Raw genomic sequence first — 22582 nt, 5'->3', positions numbered from 1 at the left:
TCTTTTCTTAAACTTTGACACGTTTGATGCTACAGCTACCGTTGTGTGTGACTGTGCGAAACTCCTGTCCATTTACTATGGGTACGAAATGGATCGTTTTGCTTCTGTGTAGTTGCGTGTCCTGCACTGCAGCACAAATTGTCACCTGCCACACCCAGTATCGGCCGTGTCCTTCCGGATACACATGTTGTTGTATCGGGGGATCAAGCACCGAAGGACTGTGCCGTGGATATGGAGATTTTCTAGTGGAATCACTCGACCGATTCCACCCGGCACCCAGCCGCAAAGACCCATCTCGCTCGTTATTCCCCATTGAACCAGAGTTTTTTCCTAGGAGCTCACAGTGTACATTTTTTACACATGAATGCCCAAATTTAGCTAACTTGAATAATCGACCATTTTAATGGTTTTTTGCCGAACACACTGAACATTTCTTAGCTTTTTATTTATAGTGGGCGCTTCATGCAACAAATACAACTACCGTGCTTGGTAACTAAGCGGTTTGAGATGACCTTTTTGTTTTATATGGCATTGGCGACAAATTCTTACGGTGGCAGTTATGGCACCGATTCTCTCTGCTTCGAATAAATTCCCTGCGACCATGCACGTCTTAAGTTATATTATTTCGATGCATAAAACTTTAAAGGGATACGATTTAAAGACACAAACACAGGTGAGCAAAACTGCAAAAGTATGCAGCATCAGCGAAATTAAGCACAGCTTGACATCGCGAGAGAAGTATGGTACTCTGTAGTACCTTTGCTTAGGCAACTTCTTATATTGGTTCATTAAGAAACAAATTCAGAACGCGAACTCTGTGAACAGAGCTGGCATTATTAGCTGCGCTAAGATTTGCCCATTGCGGAAAATGGTGCACATTGTACACCAGATCGCCGAATGTATTAACAAACAGTATAACCAAGATAAAGCAGGTAATTTTAGGAATCAATCCGGTTACGCACATTTCACGCCGGGTTACCAGTTTTTCGCCGTAGACTAACGCGGTAATGGGCGCAGCCACCGGCGTCATGAAGGACAGCATTGTGCATAAAGCGGCCGGGAGGAGATAATAGATCGGATTCACCAGCGACTGCGTAGCCTTCAAAGTTAAAACATGAATTACAATAATGAAGTGTACGAGTACACACAAACGTGCTAAAGCTGTACGTGATTGCATAATTGTATCCAATACAAAATTCAACGTACGAATGTTGCTAATATTGGTAACAGCAGCGTAACCAGTGTAGAATTCCCGATAAATTCCGTCAAGATCGCCGTAACTAGACTGATGAGAATCATCATGGCCCACGGAGGAATGCCGCTCAGTGCGTTCATCTGTTCGGCTGTCCACTCCGCAATTCCACCGCGCTGTAAAGTAAATAAAATTTTGTTACCAGAATTCGCGAAGTATTGTTGATGGAAAAGCTGATTTGCGTTACTGTCGACCCTTCTGACAAGACATTGGTGCCACAGGCAAACAGGAAGATCTCCCACGGGAAACGCCGCTGCATGATGGGCCACGTCAGGATGGGGTCGTGTTTGCCGGTAGTCCACAGTGCTTTAAGACTCCGTGGCCAGACAAAGAGCGTGGCGACCAACAGTAATGTGGGCGCGTTGTCGGAAACGTAACTGCAAATAAGTCAAAGTCAGGTAAATTTTTCCACAGTGGGCCGGTTCAAGATTGTGGCCCACTACCCCTTTTTAAAGGCAATTTCCCATCCAGGAAATACGCTAGGGCTCCGGAAGAACCATAACATAAGCAGGAATAAGAAAAAGAATATCACGGATCCTTCCTCAAATCTACAATAAAGAACCGTAAATAATGACCCAGTGATAACAATAAGGTGTATTAATACTTACGATTATACATAGCTGCAACAGACTGAACTCAAAATTTATGATGAAGTCTGTTTGAAAGTGCTGAGCACGTAAAAACGAAGATAATATAAATTTGTGAGGTACTATGCCGTATGTAAAATCCCGGTGAACTTCGTACACAACGGCAACTACCTAATTGATCCGAGTTTCTCGTATTGACCCTTTAAATTTTTATGCAGTTTGTCTTGTGCTCGCATTTCTTCCGGTGTGCGTTCCTGTTTCTTGCAGCAGGATTTGATGTAATCCGGCACATACATGATGGTCATGAGCAGCCAGACAATCAGCAGCGACACAATGCCCAACGGTGTGCAGATCATCATGTGTGTTGCGAAATTAACACCGGTCACGTCACCGTAAATTCTAGAAAACTGTTGTTTATTTAACATAAAGGACTGCCCATACTATACTACTGAATGGTCTATCAACATCGTAAAAACTGCACGATTCTCCGTCAACAATATATGTATGTTGTATACTTACTGATCCATAACTAGTTTGAAGACGATGTTCGGATGAGCCCCAATCAGTGTCGACATGCCGCCAATGGAAGCCCCATAGATGATGGATAAAACCAGACCCATGGTGAACTTTTGGACTACAATCATTTACAAGTTACGGAGTATTCGGCGAGCAGTTATATAGACAAGACAAACGTTTGTCAGCACGCAGATAGCCGGTACTAAAACTAAATTTACTACCTTTCGTGCTTGCCGGTGGATCTTCAGCGAACTCTTCGTTGACCGCTTTACTGTTTATCGACACAGCATCATTTCCGGTGATGTTGTTCTCTTGTTCGCACAAGTCTTTATTAACAGCGCGGACGATGGGTAGCAGCATCACCACGGCGGCGATATTGCTTATCCACATGGACAAGAAACCGGAAACGATGAGAAACGCCAACAGTAAACTACAAAAATTTATATGATGCTGTGCGAGTGCGGCATTGGGAAAACGCTCAAAATACCGTTCTGGCCGAGGTCCTAATACCGTCAAGACTTTTAAAGCAATGCGCTCATGGAGGTTAACGGCTTCGATGCCCAGAGCGAACGCCATACTGGATATTAGCAATGTTGTCGGATCCTGTGATAAAGGATGATAATCCATTCAGCAGTTACTTTGTACTATAACTTTGTACCGCAGTTAGGACGAGCTCCAGTAGTACATACTACATACATTCATAAACCATGTTGCGATTTGCCCAGCAGGATGAACGCCCAGAAGCGGATACAGGAAAACGGGCAGCATGGCATTGATGGCCAAGGGAATCGGCATGAGGATGTAGAAGATTATGTTGATCATCAAGACATACGTCGCTCCCGCCAGCTGTAATGCATTGTGTAAATAATATTTGGTTTTATTATGATTATATAAAATAATAACAGTATTCCCTTTCGTACCTACTGGAGCGAAAAACGAAACACCGTTTTAATTGATGTCATTACTTTTAGCTGCTCGTTAAAATTGATTATTTTTTAACAGAATTAATGGAAGCTGTAATAATTACCTGCGTATTCACCACAAGAGGAAACGGCAGAATTGCTAGCGGAATAACGAAGAAAACGGCAATTCGCCATGTTGAGCTCAAGAGCTGTTTGATACCCATTATTTACGATTTGCAAATAAATTGGGGGAAAATGAAAAAAAAACAACGCCAATCATCAGACTCCTAAATTTCTTTGGTTCAAGAGACCGACTTTGCTAGCTGCATACCACGACAATAAACCATTAAAATGTTTATCCTTTCCGCTTCTGAGCTGTGTCAGGTGAAATTTAATGATATCGGTTTACACTTCTAGGTACATGCTGTGGACACTCATAACACCGATAAGATGTGACAATGTTATCGAATGAGGATTATGCCGGAATACACGATACCACATGTACAGAATGCGTTACATAGCGAAAAGCAGGAAAGATTCTGCTAAGAACATTATTACGTATGTATAATTTGAATTGGGGCAATAAATATTCATTGACCGAAGTGCTAATACCCATGAAGGTGTTTGTATTAGAATAACTGGTACACAAGTACATTGACCGCTTCTGTAATTAATTTCGAAAACGTGCTACTCAGTGTCCTTCTTGACAGTGGACAAGACGTCCGATCAGCGTCCACTCCATGCCGTCTTCCAGAGTGCCAATGGCATCCTGCCCGCATTTTGCCACCAAATCTGTATACTTTGGGTTTGCGGTTTTGCTTTTAGGATCTCCAATGCGCAAAAACTCTCGTGCTTTTCTGTTAAAAACCGAGATAATATAATTGGGGTAGAAATTATATAAGAATTACATAGATATCGTAAACCGCTATGTCCAGAGTACACTGTTTGCCGGTAAGGCAGATAGCGATCATACTAACCGGCATAACGCGGCTTGCGCCTTCTCCTCGGTGTTGGCATTGACAACAAACTCGGTGATGTTCTCACCCAGTACCACTTCCACCGTAAAGTCCCGGGTATTGGTTTGCCGATCGCAGTGCATCTTAGCCGCTAAGAACCTTATTGGGTTGAAACGATTGCAAATCTTGCCCATGAGCTCGTTAACCACCACCGTGTACCATCCTTCGTGTATGGCCTCATGCTGCGTCAGGTTGGAAGCCGGGCAGCGTGTTCGCAGTTCCCGCAGGCAGCTTCCGGTGGCGTTGGAATAACTGATAAATTTAAATTAAATTTAATATTTTAATTTAGCAACTTAATAAATTTCATTGAAAGAAAAATTTCAAAAGGAACATTACGCAATAGCTTTTACCAACAAGAGAATTAGTAATAAAACACTCTCCGTATGACAAACTGCCATTTTAACATTATTACATAACTAAGTACATTTCATAATAATATAATAATATTTATAGTTAGACGACAGGTACCTGCAAAAGCGATCTCCATCAGGGGTGGCCTGGAGCATGCTGGAAGAAGTACCACCGCCTGGAGGCGGCCAGGCGAGGGAAATGTTGGGAAACTGTGCCATGGTGGCGTAACAACGCTGTCGAATGGCAGCGCATTCCTCTGCTGATTCCGTGGCCACGTACACAAAATGTACCAAGCTGACCACGAAGAAACCGGCTGCAAATTTCATCATGTTTTCTTATGATTTTTAAAATACGGAAGATAGCAGAATCAGCACAACGGAGGCGATGTTTGTTTGTTTGCACGCGGCCTGCGAAGCGGTAAACCGTTCAGGTCTTCTTCGGCAGCGTACTAAGCGGTGGGAAATGCGTTTTAAAATGTTTTGGCTACTGCCAGTTGTTGCGCCTTGATAATGATCGCGCTACGATTGATATCCACAATTGATACAGCAGGTATAAACGGTATGTATTTGTAATACTGCATTTTGAAACAACTAAAGGCATGGAAAGTACAAGTACAGTTTGCGGTTAGAAACTACGGTTGCACATATTACATATAAATATTGTATCGGTAGGGGTGGGCAGTTGAACTGGAATCTACAATTATGAAAGTTACAAACACTGACGTATTTCTGGTACATTGATTTTACAGTTGCAGAACATCAGTTCTCTGTATCACCGGCAGATTGTATGGCAAGTTGCCGGTTTGATTTTAACAGATGCCTTTTTTGTGCGCCTGTTGCACTAACCAGCTCATTACACATTAATTTTATTTCGGTTAAACCAAAGAAGTTCTCTCATTAGATCAATAAAATTTGATAATTTTATAGGAGAGGTTAAGAGGAACAAAAAAGCCTGCGTCATAAAACGCATCATATTGCAGAAGTGGTACAAATTCCCCAAGGAACAGAATTATGAAGCAATCCCAATTTCTGTTCATATCAAAACTAAGCGAGTACGAACATCAATATCCGTGAACAAACTCCGCAATCCCGTTAATAATATGTCTCAACGTCAACGATAGACACAAATAATGACCAGATCTGTAAGCCATTTTGTAGGACACACTGCTCAACGTGCTCCTTGAGCTTTACATGGGCTATATTTTTTGCTCATTAGCGTCCACTCTACGGCGTCCTCCATAGTGTCAATGGCATCCTGTCCGCACTTTGCTACCAAATCTGTGTACAACGGTGTTCTGTTTTGGCTTTCAGGATCGCCCATTCGCGGCAAAAAATCTTGGATTTTACTGTAACAGACCGTAGCAACATGATTAACTGAATTTGTTATACTTCTACGAAGAATTAAATTATTAATATGGGTGAAGATTACGTAAATTTAACGGTGTACTACTACTGGGTACGAGTAGACAGAGTCAGAAATCATACTAACCGGCACAGCGCGGCCTGGGCCTTCTCTTCAGTGTTGGCGTTGCTAATAAACTCGTCAATTTTCTCACCCAACACCACTTCCACGGTAAAGTCGGTGGTATTTGTCTGCTTATCGCAGTGCATTTTCGCCGCTAAGAATTTGATGGGGTCCAGAATGGTACAAGACTTCGCCATGGCCTCGTTAACCAACACCTGGTACCATCCTTCGACGCTGGCTTGGTGCGGCGTCAGGCTGGATGCCGGGCAGCGGCTACGCAGTTCTCGCAGACAACTTCCAGTGACATTGGAATAACTAATAAAACGTTTCTTGTAGACGTGGCATCAACAAGGATTTATACAGCATACAGTATGATCATTTTATGTGTGTGACAATACGATTTTAGACATAAATAAAGGCAAAAAACAGTTTCCCCTAGAACAATATTCAGGCAAGCGGCGCTCAAAGGCAGGTTGCTGTACGACTCGTAGGCTGCATAGGCGTCGTCTGTTTTGTCGTTCGGTACGCGCGTCTTGGCTCAACTTTGTTTGCCGCATGTAAACCGGGAAATGCGGATGCGGTTATTAGTCTGTTACACACGTAGGTGCATTTGTTTTATTTTGGATACCCGGCATGTTTAGTGTTCGTCGGGACGCCCGATTAAGGATCCAGTATATTTATTTACCTGTATGTGTTTACTGTATTTATTGACAACGTTGGCATTGAAACACACGTTAATCGGCTCAAACAAAAGATCAAAATGAATTAAAGTCTTCTGATGCAACATAAAAAGTAGAAACGTTGTGCACATACTACATGCACTCGGAAAACCTTTCCATCCCATTAGATCGATTTGTATAAAACACAAATCAATAAGAAGTAGTCTTAGATTTCTTCTACCCTATCGTTAATTTATACATCGTTGGTTATAAGAGAGGATCATTATTACCGAAGTACGTTGCTAATGATAAATATCAGCCTGTGGAGTCCATAAGCTTAGGTAAATCACTGTGCTTTTAAACGGCTTGACGTGAGACCGAACGCAAGCGTGTTGCTTTTATGCCTTACAGTCTGCTACGTAGCAGTACACTGCCCTGGGAACTCTAATGAGCCTGTGTTACACGTAAGGGGATATATTGCCTAAAGACTGGAGGATCCTCGAATTTGTTAAAGAACTGAGAGTAATACTTGCAAAACCGGATCCCATCAAAACCAGGTGGCTGTGAAAGTCGGCTGGTAGACGGCCAAGGGAACGTGATGTTGGGAAATTGTGATATGACAGCAAAACATCGGTGTTGCAGTGCGGCGCATTCCTCCGTTGATTCCGTAGCTACATACACCAAGTGTACCAGGCAAACCACAAGGAAACCGGCTGCAGATTTCTTCATATTTTATTACAGTATAGCTGTATATACCGGTACCATATACCTCAGTGAAAGTGCCAAAAGGAAGCAGGGTTTCTATGCAGCCAGCGTGGCGGTAAGATTTCTAAATACGAGTAACTATAATTATTCGCTTCTCCTAGCGTTGAATACATTTTGTTGTTAAATTCGCTCGGGCAATTGATTGTTGCGGGTGATAACGAGTGGGAGGGCGATTAACATCAGGCATTAATTCTGTTGCACTATAATAATCTGGAGTGCATTTCCGGTTGTAATTTACAATTACTTATATAGATCACACCCTTCTACTGTTTGAAATATTGTTTAACATTATACAGCGCAATGCCTTATGTACTACACGTACATCGAAAATTCACGGGCCTGGAACGCCGACTTTCTCACACATTTATAGAGCGCCAGTTCTCATTAGGACCAAATAACTGACAACATGCTTATGGAGTAGTTGTTTAAGCCACGTTGCCTGTTTTTAATTTTGGCCGTTTTCTGCTTTTCGTATGCATTTGCTGTCACCTAGCTAACCTACTGTTTTATGTTGTCCCTTGCACCTTGTGTAGTCAACAAAATGTGCTCTTATTAAATTGTAGCCGTAAATGATGTATTTACATGCCAAAATTACCAGTTTGTCTTTCACTGTCATGCGCGACATGGCAATGAAGTCTGATACTGCACACCGCTCATATTAATATCGCAAAATGTAAGACGCGACAAGCTGATAAAAACCGCGCTGCCATACATTAAGATTCTTTAACACCCCGACTGGACACCTTCGATCTTACGCGCTTCCTTCCACGAAAAAAACACTGAGTAATGTTGCAACTTTGGTGCGTGATAACGGCAAAAATAATTCGACAGCTAGTGTCGTCTCAGAAGCTACTTAACTCGCCTGAATTTGTAACTAAATACGTTGTATGCACAATACATACCACGTATTTTTTGCATGTCAATTTCGCGAGCGTTAAACGAATTCTCAGTTAACTGATGAGATTCAATTTATCAGAGAGATTAGAGCAAGACAGATAAACCCGTACCATAAAGTGCATCATGGAGCGAAGAGCGGCATGGATGCTGCTGCGAACATAATGGTGTGGCAGTTCTTGCCATGTAAATCACATCTAATTATAAGCAGTTGTAACCAACAAGATCTGTGAGCAAACTCCGCACCTCCGTTATAGAAACGCGTACGAGTCGCTGCGATAACAAAACAGTGCCATATTCTGTAAGTAGTCTTTGCAGAACACGCTACTCAATGGGCTCCTTTGGATTTACACGGGCTATTCCTGCTCATCAGAGTCCACTCCATCGCGTCCTCCATGGTGTCAATGGCCTTCTGCCCGCATGTTGCCACTAAATGTGAGTACAACGGCGTTCTGCTGCTGTTTTCTGGATTGCCCATTCGTGGCAAAAACTCCTGAATTTTTCTGTTAAATACTGAGTAACATGATTGGTTGAATTAAAATACAGAAATTGATATAAATGAGAGTTACATAAGCGCAACGGCTATCGAATTACGTTAGGATAAACAGCGATGACACTAACCGGCACACTGCGGCTTGGGCCTTCTCCTCGGTAGTGGCATTGGTAATGAACTCGTTGAGGTTCTCCCCCAACACCACTTCAACGGTAAAGTCGGTAGTATTCGTTTGCAGATCGCAGTGCGTTTTAGCCGCTAACAATCGTAAAGGGTTGAAAATGGTACAAATCTTAGCCATGGCTTCGTAATACAGCACCATGTACCATCCTTCAATGGTAGCGTCAAACGGCGGAAGGTTCGATGCCGGGCAGCGGGTGCGCAGATTCCGCAAACAGCTTCCGGTGGCATTGAAATAACTGTTAAAGCGGCTTGTTGTAAAAGGAGCACCAACAAAGAATTCATGTATGTATGTAAAAATATGCCATCGAGAACGTCAAAGTAATGCAAGCGGCGCTCAAGCGCACCGCTTTAGCGTGGCTCTTGAGGACGCTTATCTCGATATTTTCGCTCCGATTGGTATAGTAGGACTGGAGAATTATAGGCTATTAGTCTGTAACTCTGTATAGTCTAGCTTAAATACATTTGCTTTAACGGATTCCGGTTATTTCGTAATGCACTGGACGCCCTGGTTAAGGATCCAGCGTACAAGTACAGGTATGTGTTATGTATATACTTCACATGCTTTGATTTTATATATAATTTGTTGAAAAAATTATTTTGAAAAATTCTACTTTGCCAAACACGTTCGTTGATCAACGTTTTTTGTATAGTGCAAGTACAAGGAGACAAAGTTTACAAGAGCCTACAAAACGATCTGCTCAACCATGCACAAACTAAAAGCACATCATCAAGATCAGCCTGCTTCTCAACAGTTCCGGACACACAAGCAGCATTATCGCGCTGCATTCCTATACTAAAACGTTGTAACAGAAAATGCTTTGACCCATACACTTTACATGTTTATTTAACCTTTAAATACCTGCAATTTTGACAGGTGGCGACAGGTTTTATTGCAGATTTATGTCGATTTATGTCCTTGAAAATTAACTTTCCTCAGCTCAGCCAAAAGACCAACAAATTGAAGTTTTCTGGTGCTTAACTTTTAACAAAATTTGGAAGTAAATTCCTATAGGTTTCTATAAGTAAACTGAGTTAGCCTCAGTCAGAATTCAAAGTCAGTTCAGCGGTTAGTCCGGACCGAAAACCGTTGTGTACAACTACATACTGCATAGTGCATACAATAGGTATCGCGGCAAAGCATTCGATCGACTTACAAGTACATTCAGTACAAATTAAAATACTTTAAAATTTTGTATTCTCTCTTTAAGCTATAATATGTGGTAGCAAAGCTATAGCTCAACCAAGATAAGTGCTGTGATAAAACACAGCGAGAGCCTTGTATTTTTGCGCTTGTAAACGGCTTGCCTTATCGTGGCGTCGCACCGGAATTAACCGGCTGCTTTTAAGGCCCAATCTGTAGCGCATCTCGTTACGATACAGCACCGTAGCTAGCTTCGCTGCAGTACAGAAATGGGACCCTCTTTGGTGCGCGCCACCAACGCTACGTATAGGCTACGCATATCGGAAACGGGGCTCGCTTTCGGTTTCTGTATCGAATCTTCAGCTTTAGCGCCGTGTCGCTGTATTTTTGCGTCCCATCGCTCCGGTCACATATCGCACTGCTTACCAGTTTTTATGTGGTGAAAAATTCGAAGTTTGTTTGAGGAATTTCGATTCTTGGGTTGATTGTTTTCATGCCGTCATTCTAGTTAGCTCTTAGTCTGCATTGTGAAATGGTTGTTCCCCGGATTGAAAGTTTTTGTTTGGCATCTCAGTTAGTACCCCGTAGTTGGTGATGCACTGATGACTGATGAGACAGATCAGTTGCACTTGCAATTTGCAAACCATCCGCGCAATTTATTTGGGTTTTGACATACGGTTTGCAGGAAACCGTATCAGAGAGTTGTGAATATGTATGAGGGTATGCTCCGCTTTAGGATACGGAGCATACCCCCGTCCCGAACCTTTTCACGGGTAACGAGGTACGCGAAGCGAGAATCGACATACCGTATCGCGTATCTCCTATTCTGGGACGGTGGTGCCCTGTACCGTAACGAGATGCGCTACAGATTCGGGACGAGGCCTAAGCCTTACAGTCTATTACCGCCTTGTTGAGTGGCAGTAATAAGCCTGCGTAACGCGTTTGTACCGGAAAATTATGTCTAAAGGATACTCAAAATTTGCCAAAGAATTACTGTACCTGCAATATCGATCTCCATCGGGAGTAGATTGACGCATACTGGCAGACGTTCCCTCAGGTGGCCAAGGAAATGTAGCATTGGCCGAAATCTGTGAGATGGCGGTATAGCATCTATCTCGGGTGGCGGCACACTCCTCAGCTGATTCCGTGGCTACGTACACAAAATGTCCCAGCCAAACCACAAGAAAGCAGGCTGCAGATTTTTTCATGTTTATTTCTAATGCTATACCAAGGCTGATATGTATAAGTGAAAGAGCCGAACGGACGGCGTGGAGTATTCTTTTGGAGCTGCAGAATTCGTACACTTCTGTTTACCGTTTTTTTTGGCGGGGAAAAAATTCTAAATATGTTCGGGGCAATGTTGGCTGTAGCGGCTGATAATGAATGCGATGCGATAAATATCAGATATCAGTAATTTTGACCAATATTGTGGGACGCAGGCCTGTATGAGCCTGGTTTTACAGAAAGTGCAAACCTTCAGGCCTGTAACGTCTACCGTCTCCCCTGTTGTTTTATGGAACGTTACAGGTTTTCATAGAGCCCACTAACTGGCAACACATGTACGTTGGCCACGCTAATTATGCCACGTTACCTGTTTTGATTAATTTTTAACTACTGTAGTTGCCTGTAACTACTGTAGTAGAGTGCTGTAGTTGCCGGCTTTCCGTTCGCATGTGGCATTTGCCTTTAACCAAGTGATATCTGTACGTATTAGTTTAAAAATTTAATGTTGTCTCCTGCACGTGCAACAGTCAGTAAAAGTGTATACATAACGATGCATTATGAACAATGCCGACGTGAAAATGTGCCTGAAGCAAAGCATATTACTGTAGTAAATAATATCTTCACATGCCTGTTTATTTGACACTGTTATGTACGACTGCCATACTATGCGACATGGTAATTAAATTTCTTCCATCCAGCACGTATATTGATTTCGCAAATTATCAGACTCGGCTTATGATTATAGCTGCGATATCACATAAATTTTCTCACGCTTGTATTAAAACTCGTCAGCATCTCGACTAAACCCTTTCCAACGTACTGAAAAACAAGCTAATGCGTAGTTTCGAGCACAACATAGATGGAAAGACTTAATCTGCCAGTTGTCACAAAGATGCTTGCATTGAAAAAATTATCTCTAGTCGTAGAAATTTTTAGAAAACATTTCGGTTCGAAATCGTTGTTCGAGCCGTGTGACGCTTCAACGTATCGGAAATTATTAAGTTTAATATGACATTTTGTTACAGTTGCATTTGAGAGTGATTAGTTACAGTTGCCTATATTTTGGTGGTGAAGCTGCAGCAAAAAATGAAAACCCGCTTCTCTCTCGCAGCCGGTTTCCTGATCTTAATCAGTTCGATCGAAATTTGTCTGGCTTATTACAGCCATTTTAAGGTGTTCGGTAAGCGCAAATTGAGTGTTTTTTTCGCGAGCAGAACAGATGAAATTACAGATAACTGCACCATTATGAATAATTTTGGAATATAACATTATTATGCTGTGGGTGCGTACGACAGTGGCACTTCTTGTCTATGCACGTATATTGTACAACGTGCACGGTATATTAAAACTTATAGTTCGTTTTAAAGGAAAGTAACTGTTGTATGAGTACAGTAATTAATACAGATACTATATGACAACTTACAGGCACCGGCGATACGTTGATAACCACTACGTACTATGGAGGTGGAACCCTGCTTGAAAATGAGCGATGGCTCATAGAATGCAACGATGGAGAAGGAATGGTCGGAATATACGATACTACCCACCAGTTCGTCGGCATTTCTCGTAAAAACGCACAATCAACAAAAACTTTCAATTGGTTCGAAGAAAATAAATTTAGATGTTTCAATTGTAGAGGTTTGGTGTTATTTCCTGTTCCCCAAAAAGCCACCGAGTAATGGAATATATCCCTTCTACTCAGGCTGCAACGTCCGGTAGGTCTACACACCGTAATAGTATGTTTGCAGTCTTGTTTCCAACATGATTTAACGGTGTTAGATGTAACGGCGTTTTACTTGCATGTACAATATTTGGTTTGTTCAAATACAGGAACTTCACTGCATATCATGAATTTTACTGTTATGACAAATTGTGGCCCGCTGATACAACGGATACTTTTGTGACCGGTAGGTGAGAAATAACAAGTGCTACGGCATCCAGGAAAAAAAACAGCGCATGATTTATGGTGAATTTGCATCTAGGTTTGTATTCTGCCGTCTCGTTGGATCCGGTGGTTCCTAACCTAATGAAATGTTGTAAATTGTTAATTTTCATTTCCTGATTTTATATGACGCGGTAATTAGGTAATTTGGTCACTGAGTTTGTTCTGTTGGTAAAAGGTAAAACACCAAGTGGATACCGGTTGGATTATAACCGCTGCCAGTGGAAATATACTCATGACAAGCAAGTCTTTAAACTTCTAGACGTTCTAGTGCGAACAGTTATTTCCCACGATTAGTTTTGGGTCATGGCAAACTTCCTTGTCGTACAGCATTTATTTTATTGCAAAATATTGCTTATCGCTTTTTAGAGCAGGCGAACACTACGATGGCTACTGGGTAACAAAGTGTGACACGAATTTCGTTATGACTGGTAAGACAGTAAGCCTTAACATACGAGCAAAATTTAATTAACCCGCAGCACTGAGATTTTAATTTTTTAAAAACGTGAATTACTGTACATATAGGAGTTACTGTACAGTATTTGTGCCTGATAGAAACTACAGTAATTGCACAGTTCAGTTAATTACTCCCATACTCAAGTGGATTTGTTTTGATCAACTGCATGCTTTGAAAATAGTTTTATTGAGATCGGAAAAGAATTATTTCAGTCATTTATTCTATAATTGTTAGGGATGGGAAAAGCAATGAATCCATGGGAAGGCCAGGAGCACTTCACGTATATTCAGGTAATGTTAGTAGTAGGTAGTAGTTGATTTCATACTGAGAGTGGGAATTCGTTACTCATTCCACAGATTACAACACAACCTTCATTCCTACCGTTACACATATTTTTTTATATGTACACTTTTATTCGCGTTGTGAGAAACAAAATTTTACACACATTCTACATAAAACGTGAGAAACTGAAAACACAAGCCAGCTACACAGCCACACCACATCTACACATATAGATATAATATGTTGTACAGATACAGACATGTCTGTACAGTGACAACGTACACCCGCGCATTTTTAGTTTTACCATGGTGAAACGATAAACGATTACAATGCCTTTTTACTACAGTGGATATTTTATACTCTGTAGTGTTGTCCGGTAATAAGCGTCGGAAGGATGTTGGACATTTCCCAAGAGCTTTGATGGTTGTATTCCGATAATGAGAAATTCATTCCGGCGTAGAAGCGGTCTGCACCAGAAAGCATTAATCAGCTCGCGAAAACAACGCCAGGGATGTCAAAAACGAAAAGTGACAAAAGAAATGGCGAAACTTGATGTAAATTTTTATTACTTTGGTGCAACTTATATATATGCAACCTTGTACACGCTTCGTATTAAAATGTTATGGGGTGTACAGATGTACAGGATACAAATGTCTGTATTTAGCGTTTGTAACGATTTACTCGGTACATATTCCTGCATCCTCTATTCAGAGTCTAGACGCCGGGGTCTGCATGTATGCTTGACGTACTTATTCGTGTTTACAAAATTACAATATGGTATGTCTAATTACAGTACTTCTTGGGTAGTTCGATGTAATTAGCGTTAGATGCAGTTGGCAAAAAACGGCGACGATACATCTTTACTCGCGATTTCAATACGTAGATTATGAAAACATTTTTACGCTTCATGTTCCTCTGGTGTTAACAGACTGGCGCGAGTGCTTACCACATAAAACTGGATAAGAAAAGCAAGCAGGATCTATGTATTCCCTTGCAGTTGCGAGCTTAACTTCTTTCTGAATGTTTAAATAAGCCATCTATCGCCTATTGGTAGCAGAATGCAGAGAAACACTCTTTTCCAGTTTGTGTTCTATTTATTGAAGGAATAGGAAAGGAATGAGGAAAAGTTGTGAAACACATCGGAAGGTGCTGCGAACGAGGATGATTTTATGTTTACCACTCCTATCATTTCTGTTAATTCATCCTCCCATCGTGAGCAAGTGCATACATTACGCAACTGCATGACCGTACAGACACCGGAACTAATTCCCGGTTGGTATGCGTTGCTGACACATTTGTTTGCTGTAGTTGATAATTTACCGAAACGAGCGTGGAATATCAGCACGTTCTAGTGCAACAGATTAAGGGAACATTAAGCAGTATGTGCGATACGGTACTTATCCAGCTTAATAATTGCTGAATCCTGAAGGCTCGGCCAGGTACGAAACGTTAGCGGAATGTAATCACAGGTGTCCAAAAATTTGTTAATACAATACGATTTCCTGCATCAGTAATGAAAACACTATATGTTGTGTTTCTTATCTTGATTAATGTAAACTGCATAAATTAGGACAGTAACGTATCTCCTGCATATAGTAATATTGTTTTATCCAACTGATCACCTGGTGCGCTAATTGGAACACCAGACTCCCAAAGCCAGCGCCTTGCCAGGGTGAAAAAAACTGACTGTCTCCAGCCGAAGTATACCGTACGACGATTTTACCGGTAAATTTTTTATCAGTTGGTCCAACAGCCTAACAAAATCGGATGACGGTCCGCTGGAAACCCCGTATTGTCCCGAACTGCATGTGCAGTCGTATTTTGTTTACTGTAATTACGTCTATATTAATTTGTTCAAACAGGACAGCGAGAATCCTTTGTCTACCGCAAAGGGGCATGTTTGTCAAACGACACTAGATGCAAATAGTCTACAGTTACATGGGCCAACGAACAAAGAAATCTGTCAGAACTTTTTCCGGAAGTTTAGTCATGCTTCTGCGTCGTCTCCACGGAGTCTGCTTAGAGGAGCGGCTTCGCTTGTGCAAAGCCAGCGTGCTACCATTATGCAGAACCCGAGACCACCAAGGATTGTAGCGATATCTCTGAGCTGAAAAGTAAAATGTACAACCAAACATTACATATATCCAGCAAATTCAACGGCTTATTGCCATTGCACGAAACGGTTTCTGTAACAGAGCGAGCAACTGGTTGGCAGTACAGTTCATCGTAGGCGGTGTGGCAACTGTTTCTTCTGGTCTTGTGGCTAGCAGTGATGTACCGGTTGATATAATGGAAAAGTGATTCCGTCATCCTGCTCCTTCACTCCATCGCCGTAGATCTCGTCCACTTCCTCGTTTCTATGCCCACCTCCACACTGCTCGACGCAGAGGCATGCCACCTTCACCTGTCACTGTTGAACTGCTCGCCGGTATATTTCCTCATACTGCAGAACCTCGATCTGAGCAGTTAAACGTGGGTGACACTAGCACTTTTACCGTTTCATCGCCATCGATCACCTTAGCGGTATGACGCACCCCAAATTTATCATTTTTATGCCTGTATCTATCGCTGGTATCGTTTTCCATCTCCGCTAGTATTTTTGGAGCAATGAGCGAATTACCGTTTTGTCAAAAGAAATACCGGTTGAAAAAACGGGAAAGACATCCTGCTCCACTTCATCGCAGTGACAAATAAGCTGCACGCTTTACTCAAGGGTTAGCCGAACTGTGGTTGCATCGCCTACGGTTTCAGTTCCAAAACATTAAATTCATGTGCAGTACAATCAAAGCATCTCCCGTAATGTTACGATGCGGCGTCGGTTGACCCTCTTGCTAAAAGACAGGAGATGAGAGGCCATTTCATTTTTACAGAAAACCGACTAAGAAGGCTGGTACCGGCTTGGGTACCATAGTTTATTTGAAAAACAATTTTTCAACACGTATCACTAAAAATGCATTCATCCCTGCATAATCCTGACAGTTACAAAGCTTAACTTCGATGTGCATTTCATTGTGCTTGCGTTTTATCATTTCATAGGCAGTCATTGCATTTCGTGTACTAGTAATATTTGTAGTAAGTACGTACAACGGATGGCCTGATGTTGTGCTTCCGACCTTCTGTGGATTGGTTGCACACCGCCATACGACGCTAAGCAACCATGTTCGTGGTCTATTTTATTGCACTTTTGAGGTGTACACAAACTGTAACATGTTACTGTACACTCAGGATGAAAGGCTGTGAGAAACTGAGGTTCGAAAGGTTGCTCCGAACGATCGAGCGACAGAATGTCGATTGACGGAATTTAGTAGAAGTTTACGAAAATGCACATCTCTGACTGGCCAGTGGCCACCGTGGCCAACTTCACCATCTCGCATCATACCGTTAGAAACACAAACCACGCGTGACTCACCGGCTTCATACTTCCCAGTCTTTTGGGTATCAAAGTTAGAGCTCAGCTCGCTAAATCCCGGCAGGCTAGCCGGCTAGTTTATAACACTTACTATGATATCGATTCTGTACATAATACACTGTTTTGCAAACGGCTCAAATCTGGAACAACCGCTTGGTGTGAATAAAGCAGGTACACCGTACTGTTTTTTCGCCGCCCACATCGTCGCCTCTGTAGCGTAGTCAAGATCATTCTATGGCAAGCAGATTCTATTTGAACAGATGTTGTTATTACCACTCTACCTACAATACCGCTGCGATAAATCGTGCTGTTTCATTCATATTCAAGGTGCCATGTGGCTATTTCCGGTAGTTCAAGTTTCAACAGAGAAGTGTTTTTCTGACAGTTCTTGCCCTTATAGCAATATTGAATATTGACGGAAGTGATGCGGATGAGTATCAGTGTTTGCTTAACCGGGAAAGCATACAGTGGCATTCCCATTGCGAAATGAACGTAACCCAGGGACACCGGTTAACCTTCGGTGTGGGTTGGTTTTCCCAACCATTTAGCGTAATGCACAGTTCAACCATGGACCAAGGGGCTTTAATGAAGCTGAACTTTATTACGTCATAAAGCGTATCTCCTGGAGTACGAACGGATCTACATCAAATACAATGGCGGACACCTGAATATCCGTAGGGAACTGTGCTCAAGTTTGATAGCGGTGAGCGATGTGCAGTTTGAAAGTACGTAACAGACCTAATCATCGGTCGCATCAGAAATGTCCAACCGCAAGATGGCATTTCAAAAGACAATTAGGGTCAAATCATTTGTGATGTTCCCTGAATTTCTTTTTACCTGGCTGCCGGCATTACTGCTGGTTGGTTGGTGGGAATATCCCCGTTCCGGTCGACACCGCCATCTGAAATTGTTTGTTAACACCGTGTGGTGTATGATAATTTTTGGAATGGCGGTGTTAACTGGTTGCCTGCCATTCTATCAACTGAATCCCTTGACGCTGACCTCATCTCCGGGTGATCTTTTAGCGTTGGTCTCCCAGGCTGCTACAGGCGTGTTCATACCATTGCAGTTTTTGTGCGCGGTTTGGGGCTTTCGGAATGTCCGCAGCCACGTAACAAAGTCCAGTGACCTCTTCAACAAATACCTGAAAAACAATGACAAAATGGCGATAACGATTAGCGGGCTTTTGGCACTAATAGCTTACGCTGTCTACTGGATTATCCCAGTACAGAAGTTGCTTCCCGTATGCTATGCTTTGTTGTATCCAGTAAGCAACGTTAACGGCACGTCGGTCAATCATTCGCATGCGACGTCGGAGACCATGGGTATGGTTGCGCCCCTGTTCATGTTTATACCCGGGCTGAATACCTGCGCCATGCAGCTCTATCTGACTGTGTGGAATTTTTCCATGGGAGTGTTGTTTCGACGTCTAGCTAAAGAGAAGCGGAGGACGCTGAATAAACAGATTTTACTTGATCATGAAGAGCTTAGTCGCCGGCTGGAGGATGTCGCGGATGAAACTGCACCGGCTGTTACCTGCTATATTGCGCTGGCGTTCCTCTTAGTTCTTCCGTTAACCAACCAAGCACGGTCCTTTCGAATTACCTATGAAGGCGAGACGTTCTTGAAGCAGCTGCTGGACACAGCAGCAATGATTATGGCAACATGCACGATGGTTTTATCCATGGTCTACACGTTCGATAAGGTTGGCAAAACCATAACAGTTACTGGAGTAGGCATCGCTTAGGGCTACTAATGGGGGCTCACTTCATATGCAGGCGCAAGAATTTGGGAAAACTGGACGTGTGCAGCTTGTGGAGCAGCCAGAAGATATGAAAGAACTACTACATGTAACAGCGTACGATTTGGATTTCCATCCTCCTGGATTTCATTTCGCACGAGTCTGCATGATCAATCGGCAATTCGTGCTGACAGTAAGCGTTTTGATTTTGATTTTTTTGGGGTGTTTTTACATGCAGAAACTGGTGTTATCCATAATTGAACTCGTAGATGGTTGGTTTGCATGCGACATATGTGTTGCTGACGTGGGAAAAGAATTAGCTGAATTCCTTGGAGCCAGCAACGGTTGTGGAAGTTTGTCGGTTGTATGCATTTCTAGACCGAAATATCTCTATTTTAAAATTATGCTTTCTGGACGGAGTCATGGCTTAATCATTTATCCCAGCCCTTATATCATAACTATTAACTGATAAGTATGATTACTGAGCGAATTGGAAACTTTGTAAGTACTTTGTTTGTAAGTACTTTTTTATTCTGAAATTGAAAACAAATGCTTGTTCAGCTATCAAAATTTACAACTGATACAATATGACAGCGGCTAACAAGGATATCAAAGACATTTTTAGGCTTAAAATAACTGCACTTGCTTATTGATCCAAAGTTTTTATTTTCGCTAAATTAAGCACGTACATACATAGATTAGGTATAAAAATATATAATCAGATAAACAGCGGAAATATTAAAACACACTTTGAAGTTTACGGATCACAGAAATATGCATTTTGATTAACATCACGGTGTCAATATGACACATGCGTTTCAGACAGATACATGATACTGCGTCATACACCTTACACCAGTTAATGAAAAACACCAAAAAATACTGCATTTTGTTCGTAACCGTTGGCTAGTTCTTCTTTCCGCCTTTTTGTGCGCCGCCCTGCTTGCGACCCCGTAGACGTTGTTTGCCCCTTTGAAGGCCATGTTTCACTTTACGCCCCACATGCCGCAGACCGCCCCTCTGCTGCCCGCCGGTGTGGCGATGTCCACCTCTTCCATGCAGATGACTATGAGCCGTCTTAAGCAATACGGGGACAGCTACCGCACCAGCGCCAACCGCCGCTGCCGCGGGAATGCCGTTGTAAGCACCAACGCCTTTCCCACCGGCATCATTTCCGCTATCGTCGGTGCTATTCCCACCACTTTGCCCGTTAGCGTCACCGCCACTGTCACCATCCGCACCACCATCACCGCCGGCATCGCCGTCGCCACCGGCATCACCGCCGTCATCACTGCCACCATCGACGCCACCATCGCTGCTGTCACCGGTGCCGTCTGCACCGTCTTTGCCGCTACTCGCACCACCACTGCTACCGCTATCGCTGCCACTAGCGCCGCTATCGCTACTACCATCACCGGCTCCGGCGTCACTTGCATCGCTTCCTTTCGATTGGTTACTGGGGGAGGATTTCGAGGATGTTCCTTTTGAAGCGGGTTTGTCTTTGCCTATGATCTCACTGGGAAGGATCTATGCAAAAGAATTCAAAATTAAACACTGTACTAGATGAAACGTCTATACCAGCGAAGTCATAAAGACAGTAAAATAAAAAACTTATTATTATTAAAATAAATATACAAACGAAATATACGTTAATATTCAAACGAAATAAAAGACTTTGTAAAACTTATCTACAGTAATTAAGACTCCATTAGCGAAGATTGTATTGACAAATTATCTCTATGCATCGAAACGAAGCTTGTTGGGTTAACAAAAAATTGTTCAGACTTACCAACATGCAGGCAATAAACCAACATGAACATAAAAAGAAATTCATGATGATTTTATGAAGCTGTAAACTACAGATACTGTAGGATTAGCTTAATAGCAGGAAAGATCTGACAAGTGTACCTGTTACATTTAAATTCGATAGTTTAGTCTGCGCAACAGCTGTACGCTCCTTTATGTAGGTTTTACACAGAAAATGCCGCTGTTTGTACGGACATTGTGATAGCAGTCATGTGTATTGTTTACGGTTTTTGCGCGGCATAGTTTCCAAAAAATGCTGCACAGTATTTTTGTAGAGATAGACATGTAGAGATAGACATGTTTTGTAGAGATAGACACTACCGGCGTATTGTTGGTTTATTACGAGTACAGTACATTCAGTCTTCACATGTGAGTTACGTTGTGCACGTAGATCATGTAAAGCAACACACTCTGCTGCTTGTCTGCCGACAGTGTTTTTGCAGTTCCAATGATCTTATCCGAACAAACAAACAAAATGAGTTAATATGTGGTCGCTTGTTGTGGCTGCCGGCCTAGGAAATTACCTCATATCCATTCTCGTAAAGCACTCATTCATATAATTTTTAGCTTGCTCATGCTTTTACCAAGTAATACACACTCAGAAATCGGCCAAATAAACTAATAAGTACTAAATTTACAAGTCAAGCAAAGAATGGATATGAATCATATGATATGTGTGGACATTGGTCATGTACAAACGATAACGATAATGCAGTAAGCGGTCATTTTAATACACTTGAAGCCTAAAAATATTTTCGAATACACTATCTGAAGTATTTCATGGTCAATATTTATTCTGCCATCCCTAGTGCTGAAGCTGATATACAAATACTTCGGCCCAGTTGGGCCGCTTCTTTCACACTTTAAGTCAGTTGCACTCAAATACTTCCGCAATAACGTCGATACTGATACTATTGTATCTCTCACATGGCCAGTACAGTGCTTGATTTACTGAATTACGCGGTACACGCTTGTTTTTCCAAGCTGATGCCGCCAAGCAGAAATCGCACAAAAAGACAGGAAAAGAGGAACTGGGTGTCATAAATTATGAGTGAATCCCACAAATCAGGGATCGCCAATATTCCTCACGGCAGGTCCACCTGAGAATGCGCCATCACAGCCAAGCAAACTGCTAACATGCTACAGGAGACGCCTCCATGTTAATTTAATTAACAAGCGCTCAGTGGGGGCGTCCTAAAGACATTTTAATTTGTCATTCTTTCATATTGTGTAAAAACTATGTTTCGAGGGCGTCATTAACGTAACCATTGCGCACGTTACGTACGTGGAACACGCAGCATGTGTGACTTCTCGGTACGCCATACTCTGAGGTGCAAGTTCGTCTAGCGGCTACAGCGCCTATTGAGAATCCCACCAAGGTTCTACACTTGTGAAGGTACTTCCATATTAGTATATTGTATAATGCATGAGTATGACTTCGACATGGCTCTTCTGGTCAATGATGGACACCGCATCCACAGCTGGCATGAATACCTCA

The 22582-nt window shown here is 42.3% G+C and overlaps 6 protein-coding genes across 10 annotated transcripts; 1 reads left to right on the top strand and 5 right to left on the bottom strand.

Annotated features, from left to right (window-relative positions):
* Window positions 1-604: 604 nt before the first annotated feature.
* LOC129594615 (solute carrier family 13 member 2-like) lies at window positions 605-3630 on the bottom strand. The gene is made up of 10 exons (XM_055491364.1): window positions 3383-3630; window positions 3052-3201; window positions 2843-2958; window positions 2577-2785; window positions 2359-2473; window positions 2011-2238; window positions 1696-1800; window positions 1440-1629; window positions 1207-1368; window positions 605-1099 (listed from the first exon to the last, which is right to left on the bottom strand). The coding sequence occupies exons 1-10, from the start codon at window positions 3479-3481 to the stop codon at window positions 776-778; spliced, it is 1698 nt and encodes a 565-aa protein (XP_055347339.1). The 5' UTR covers window positions 3482-3630; the 3' UTR covers window positions 605-775.
* Window positions 3631-3632: 2 nt separating this feature from the next.
* On the bottom strand, window positions 3633-5095 carry LOC129594616 (uncharacterized). Its single transcript, XM_055491365.1, has 3 exons — window positions 4742-5095; window positions 4235-4525; window positions 3633-4114 (listed from the first exon to the last, which is right to left on the bottom strand). The coding sequence occupies exons 1-3, from the start codon at window positions 4951-4953 to the stop codon at window positions 3949-3951; spliced, it is 669 nt and encodes a 222-aa protein (XP_055347340.1). The 5' UTR covers window positions 4954-5095; the 3' UTR covers window positions 3633-3948.
* Window positions 5096-5473: 378 nt separating this feature from the next.
* Window positions 5474-7601, bottom strand: LOC129594672 (uncharacterized). Its single transcript, XM_055491440.1, has 3 exons — window positions 7277-7601; window positions 6113-6403; window positions 5474-5969 (listed from the first exon to the last, which is right to left on the bottom strand). The coding sequence occupies exons 1-3, from the start codon at window positions 7474-7476 to the stop codon at window positions 5792-5794; spliced, it is 669 nt and encodes a 222-aa protein (XP_055347415.1). The 5' UTR covers window positions 7477-7601; the 3' UTR covers window positions 5474-5791.
* Window positions 7602-8473: 872 nt separating this feature from the next.
* LOC129594671 (uncharacterized) lies at window positions 8474-11805 on the bottom strand. Of its 2 annotated transcripts, XM_055491439.1 has the most exons (4): window positions 11538-11805; window positions 11223-11373; window positions 9028-9318; window positions 8474-8909 (listed from the first exon to the last, which is right to left on the bottom strand). In XM_055491439.1, the coding sequence occupies exons 2-4, from the start codon at window positions 11258-11260 to the stop codon at window positions 8735-8737; spliced, it is 504 nt and encodes a 167-aa protein (XP_055347414.1). In that variant the 5' UTR covers window positions 11261-11373; window positions 11538-11805; the 3' UTR covers window positions 8474-8734. The 2 variants fall into 2 exon arrangements, with proteins under 2 accessions (XP_055347414.1, XP_055347413.1); XM_055491438.1 differs by having other exon boundaries at window positions 11223-11805.
* Window positions 11806-12273: 468 nt separating this feature from the next.
* On the top strand, window positions 12274-14892 carry LOC129594673 (uncharacterized). Of its 3 annotated transcripts, none has more exons than XM_055491442.1 (9): window positions 12274-12627; window positions 12873-13013; window positions 13084-13162; window positions 13278-13354; window positions 13430-13480; window positions 13568-13631; window positions 13759-13820; window positions 14081-14136; window positions 14496-14892. In XM_055491442.1, exons 1-9 carry the CDS (start codon window positions 12534-12536, stop codon window positions 14547-14549), a joined length of 678 nt encoding a protein of 225 aa, XP_055347417.1. In that variant the 5' UTR covers window positions 12274-12533; the 3' UTR covers window positions 14550-14892. The 3 variants fall into 3 exon arrangements, with proteins under 3 accessions (XP_055347417.1, XP_055347416.1, XP_055347418.1); XM_055491441.1 differs by having other exon boundaries at window positions 13430-13483; XM_055491443.1 differs by lacking the exon at window positions 13430-13480.
* Window positions 14893-19933: 5041 nt separating this feature from the next.
* Window positions 19934-21318, bottom strand: LOC129594699 (keratin, type I cytoskeletal 9-like). 2 transcript variants are annotated; one of them, XM_055491473.1, is made up of 3 exons: window positions 21187-21240; window positions 21068-21127; window positions 19934-20805 (listed from the first exon to the last, which is right to left on the bottom strand). In XM_055491473.1, the coding sequence occupies exons 2-3, from the start codon at window positions 21110-21112 to the stop codon at window positions 20185-20187; spliced, it is 666 nt and encodes a 221-aa protein (XP_055347448.1). In that variant the 5' UTR covers window positions 21113-21127; window positions 21187-21240; the 3' UTR covers window positions 19934-20184. The 2 variants fall into 2 exon arrangements, with proteins under 2 accessions (XP_055347448.1, XP_055347447.1); XM_055491472.1 differs by having other exon boundaries at window positions 21068-21318.
* Window positions 21319-22582: the final 1264 nt, after the last annotated feature.

This window comes from Paramacrobiotus metropolitanus, unplaced genomic scaffold (assembly GCF_019649055.1).
Source record: "Paramacrobiotus metropolitanus isolate TYO unplaced genomic scaffold, Prichtersi_v1.0 Parri_scaffold0000070, whole genome shotgun sequence".
Taxonomy (NCBI): domain Eukaryota; kingdom Metazoa; phylum Tardigrada; class Eutardigrada; order Parachela; family Macrobiotidae; genus Paramacrobiotus; species Paramacrobiotus metropolitanus.
The sequence above is the reverse complement of the archived record's forward strand: the minus strand, read 5'-3'. Positions and strand labels throughout refer to the sequence as shown.

Coding starts and splice junctions, on each gene's coding strand:
- LOC129594615 (XM_055491364.1), bottom strand. CDS start 3,481: ATGGGTATCAAACAGCTCTTGAGCTCAACATGGCGAATTGCCGTTTTC. Junction 2,239..2,358: donor TTCAAACTAGTTATGGATCA/GTAAGTATACAA, acceptor ACAGTTTTCTAG/AATTTACGGTGACGTGACCG. Junction 1,100..1,206: donor TACCAATATTAGCAACATTC/GTACGTTGAATT, acceptor TTAACTTTGAAG/GCTACGCAGTCGCTGGTGAA.
- LOC129594616 (XM_055491365.1), bottom strand. CDS start 4,953: ATGATGAAATTTGCAGCCGGTTTCTTCGTGGTCAGCTTGGTACATTTT. Junction 4,526..4,741: donor GATGGAGATCGCTTTTGCAG/GTACCTGTCGTC, acceptor TAAATTTATCAG/TTATTCCAACGCCACCGGAA. Junction 4,115..4,234: donor GCGCAAGCCGCGTTATGCCG/GTTAGTATGATC, acceptor GGTTTTTAACAG/AAAAGCACGAGAGTTTTTGC.
- LOC129594672 (XM_055491440.1), bottom strand. CDS start 7,476: ATGAAGAAATCTGCAGCCGGTTTCCTTGTGGTTTGCCTGGTACACTTG. Junction 6,404..7,276: donor GATGGGATCCGGTTTTGCAA/GTATTACTCTCA, acceptor ACGTTTTATTAG/TTATTCCAATGTCACTGGAA. Junction 5,970..6,112: donor GCCCAGGCCGCGCTGTGCCG/GTTAGTATGATT, acceptor GGTCTGTTACAG/TAAAATCCAAGATTTTTTGC.
- LOC129594671 (XM_055491438.1), bottom strand. CDS start 11,431: ATGAAAAAATCTGCAGCCTGCTTTCTTGTGGTTTGGCTGGGACATTTT. Junction 9,319..11,222: donor GATGGAGATCGATATTGCAG/GTACAGTAATTC, acceptor CCGCTTTAACAG/TTATTTCAATGCCACCGGAA. Junction 8,910..9,027: donor GCCCAAGCCGCAGTGTGCCG/GTTAGTGTCATC, acceptor AGTATTTAACAG/AAAAATTCAGGAGTTTTTGC.
- LOC129594673 (XM_055491441.1), top strand. CDS start 12,534: ATGAAAACCCGCTTCTCTCTCGCAGCCGGTTTCCTGATCTTAATCAGT. Junction 12,628..12,872: donor CAGCCATTTTAAGGTGTTCG/GTAAGCGCAAAT, acceptor GACAACTTACAG/GCACCGGCGATACGTTGATA. Junction 13,355..13,429: donor AACGGATACTTTTGTGACCG/GTAGGTGAGAAA, acceptor ATTTGCATCTAG/GTTTGTATTCTGCCGTCTCG.
- LOC129594699 (XM_055491472.1), bottom strand. CDS start 21,112: ATGAATTTCTTTTTATGTTCATGTTGGTTTATTGCCTGCATGTTG. Junction 20,806..21,067: donor GGTTTATTGCCTGCATGTTG/GTAAGTCTGAAC, acceptor TCTTTTGCATAG/ATCCTTCCCAGTGAGATCAT.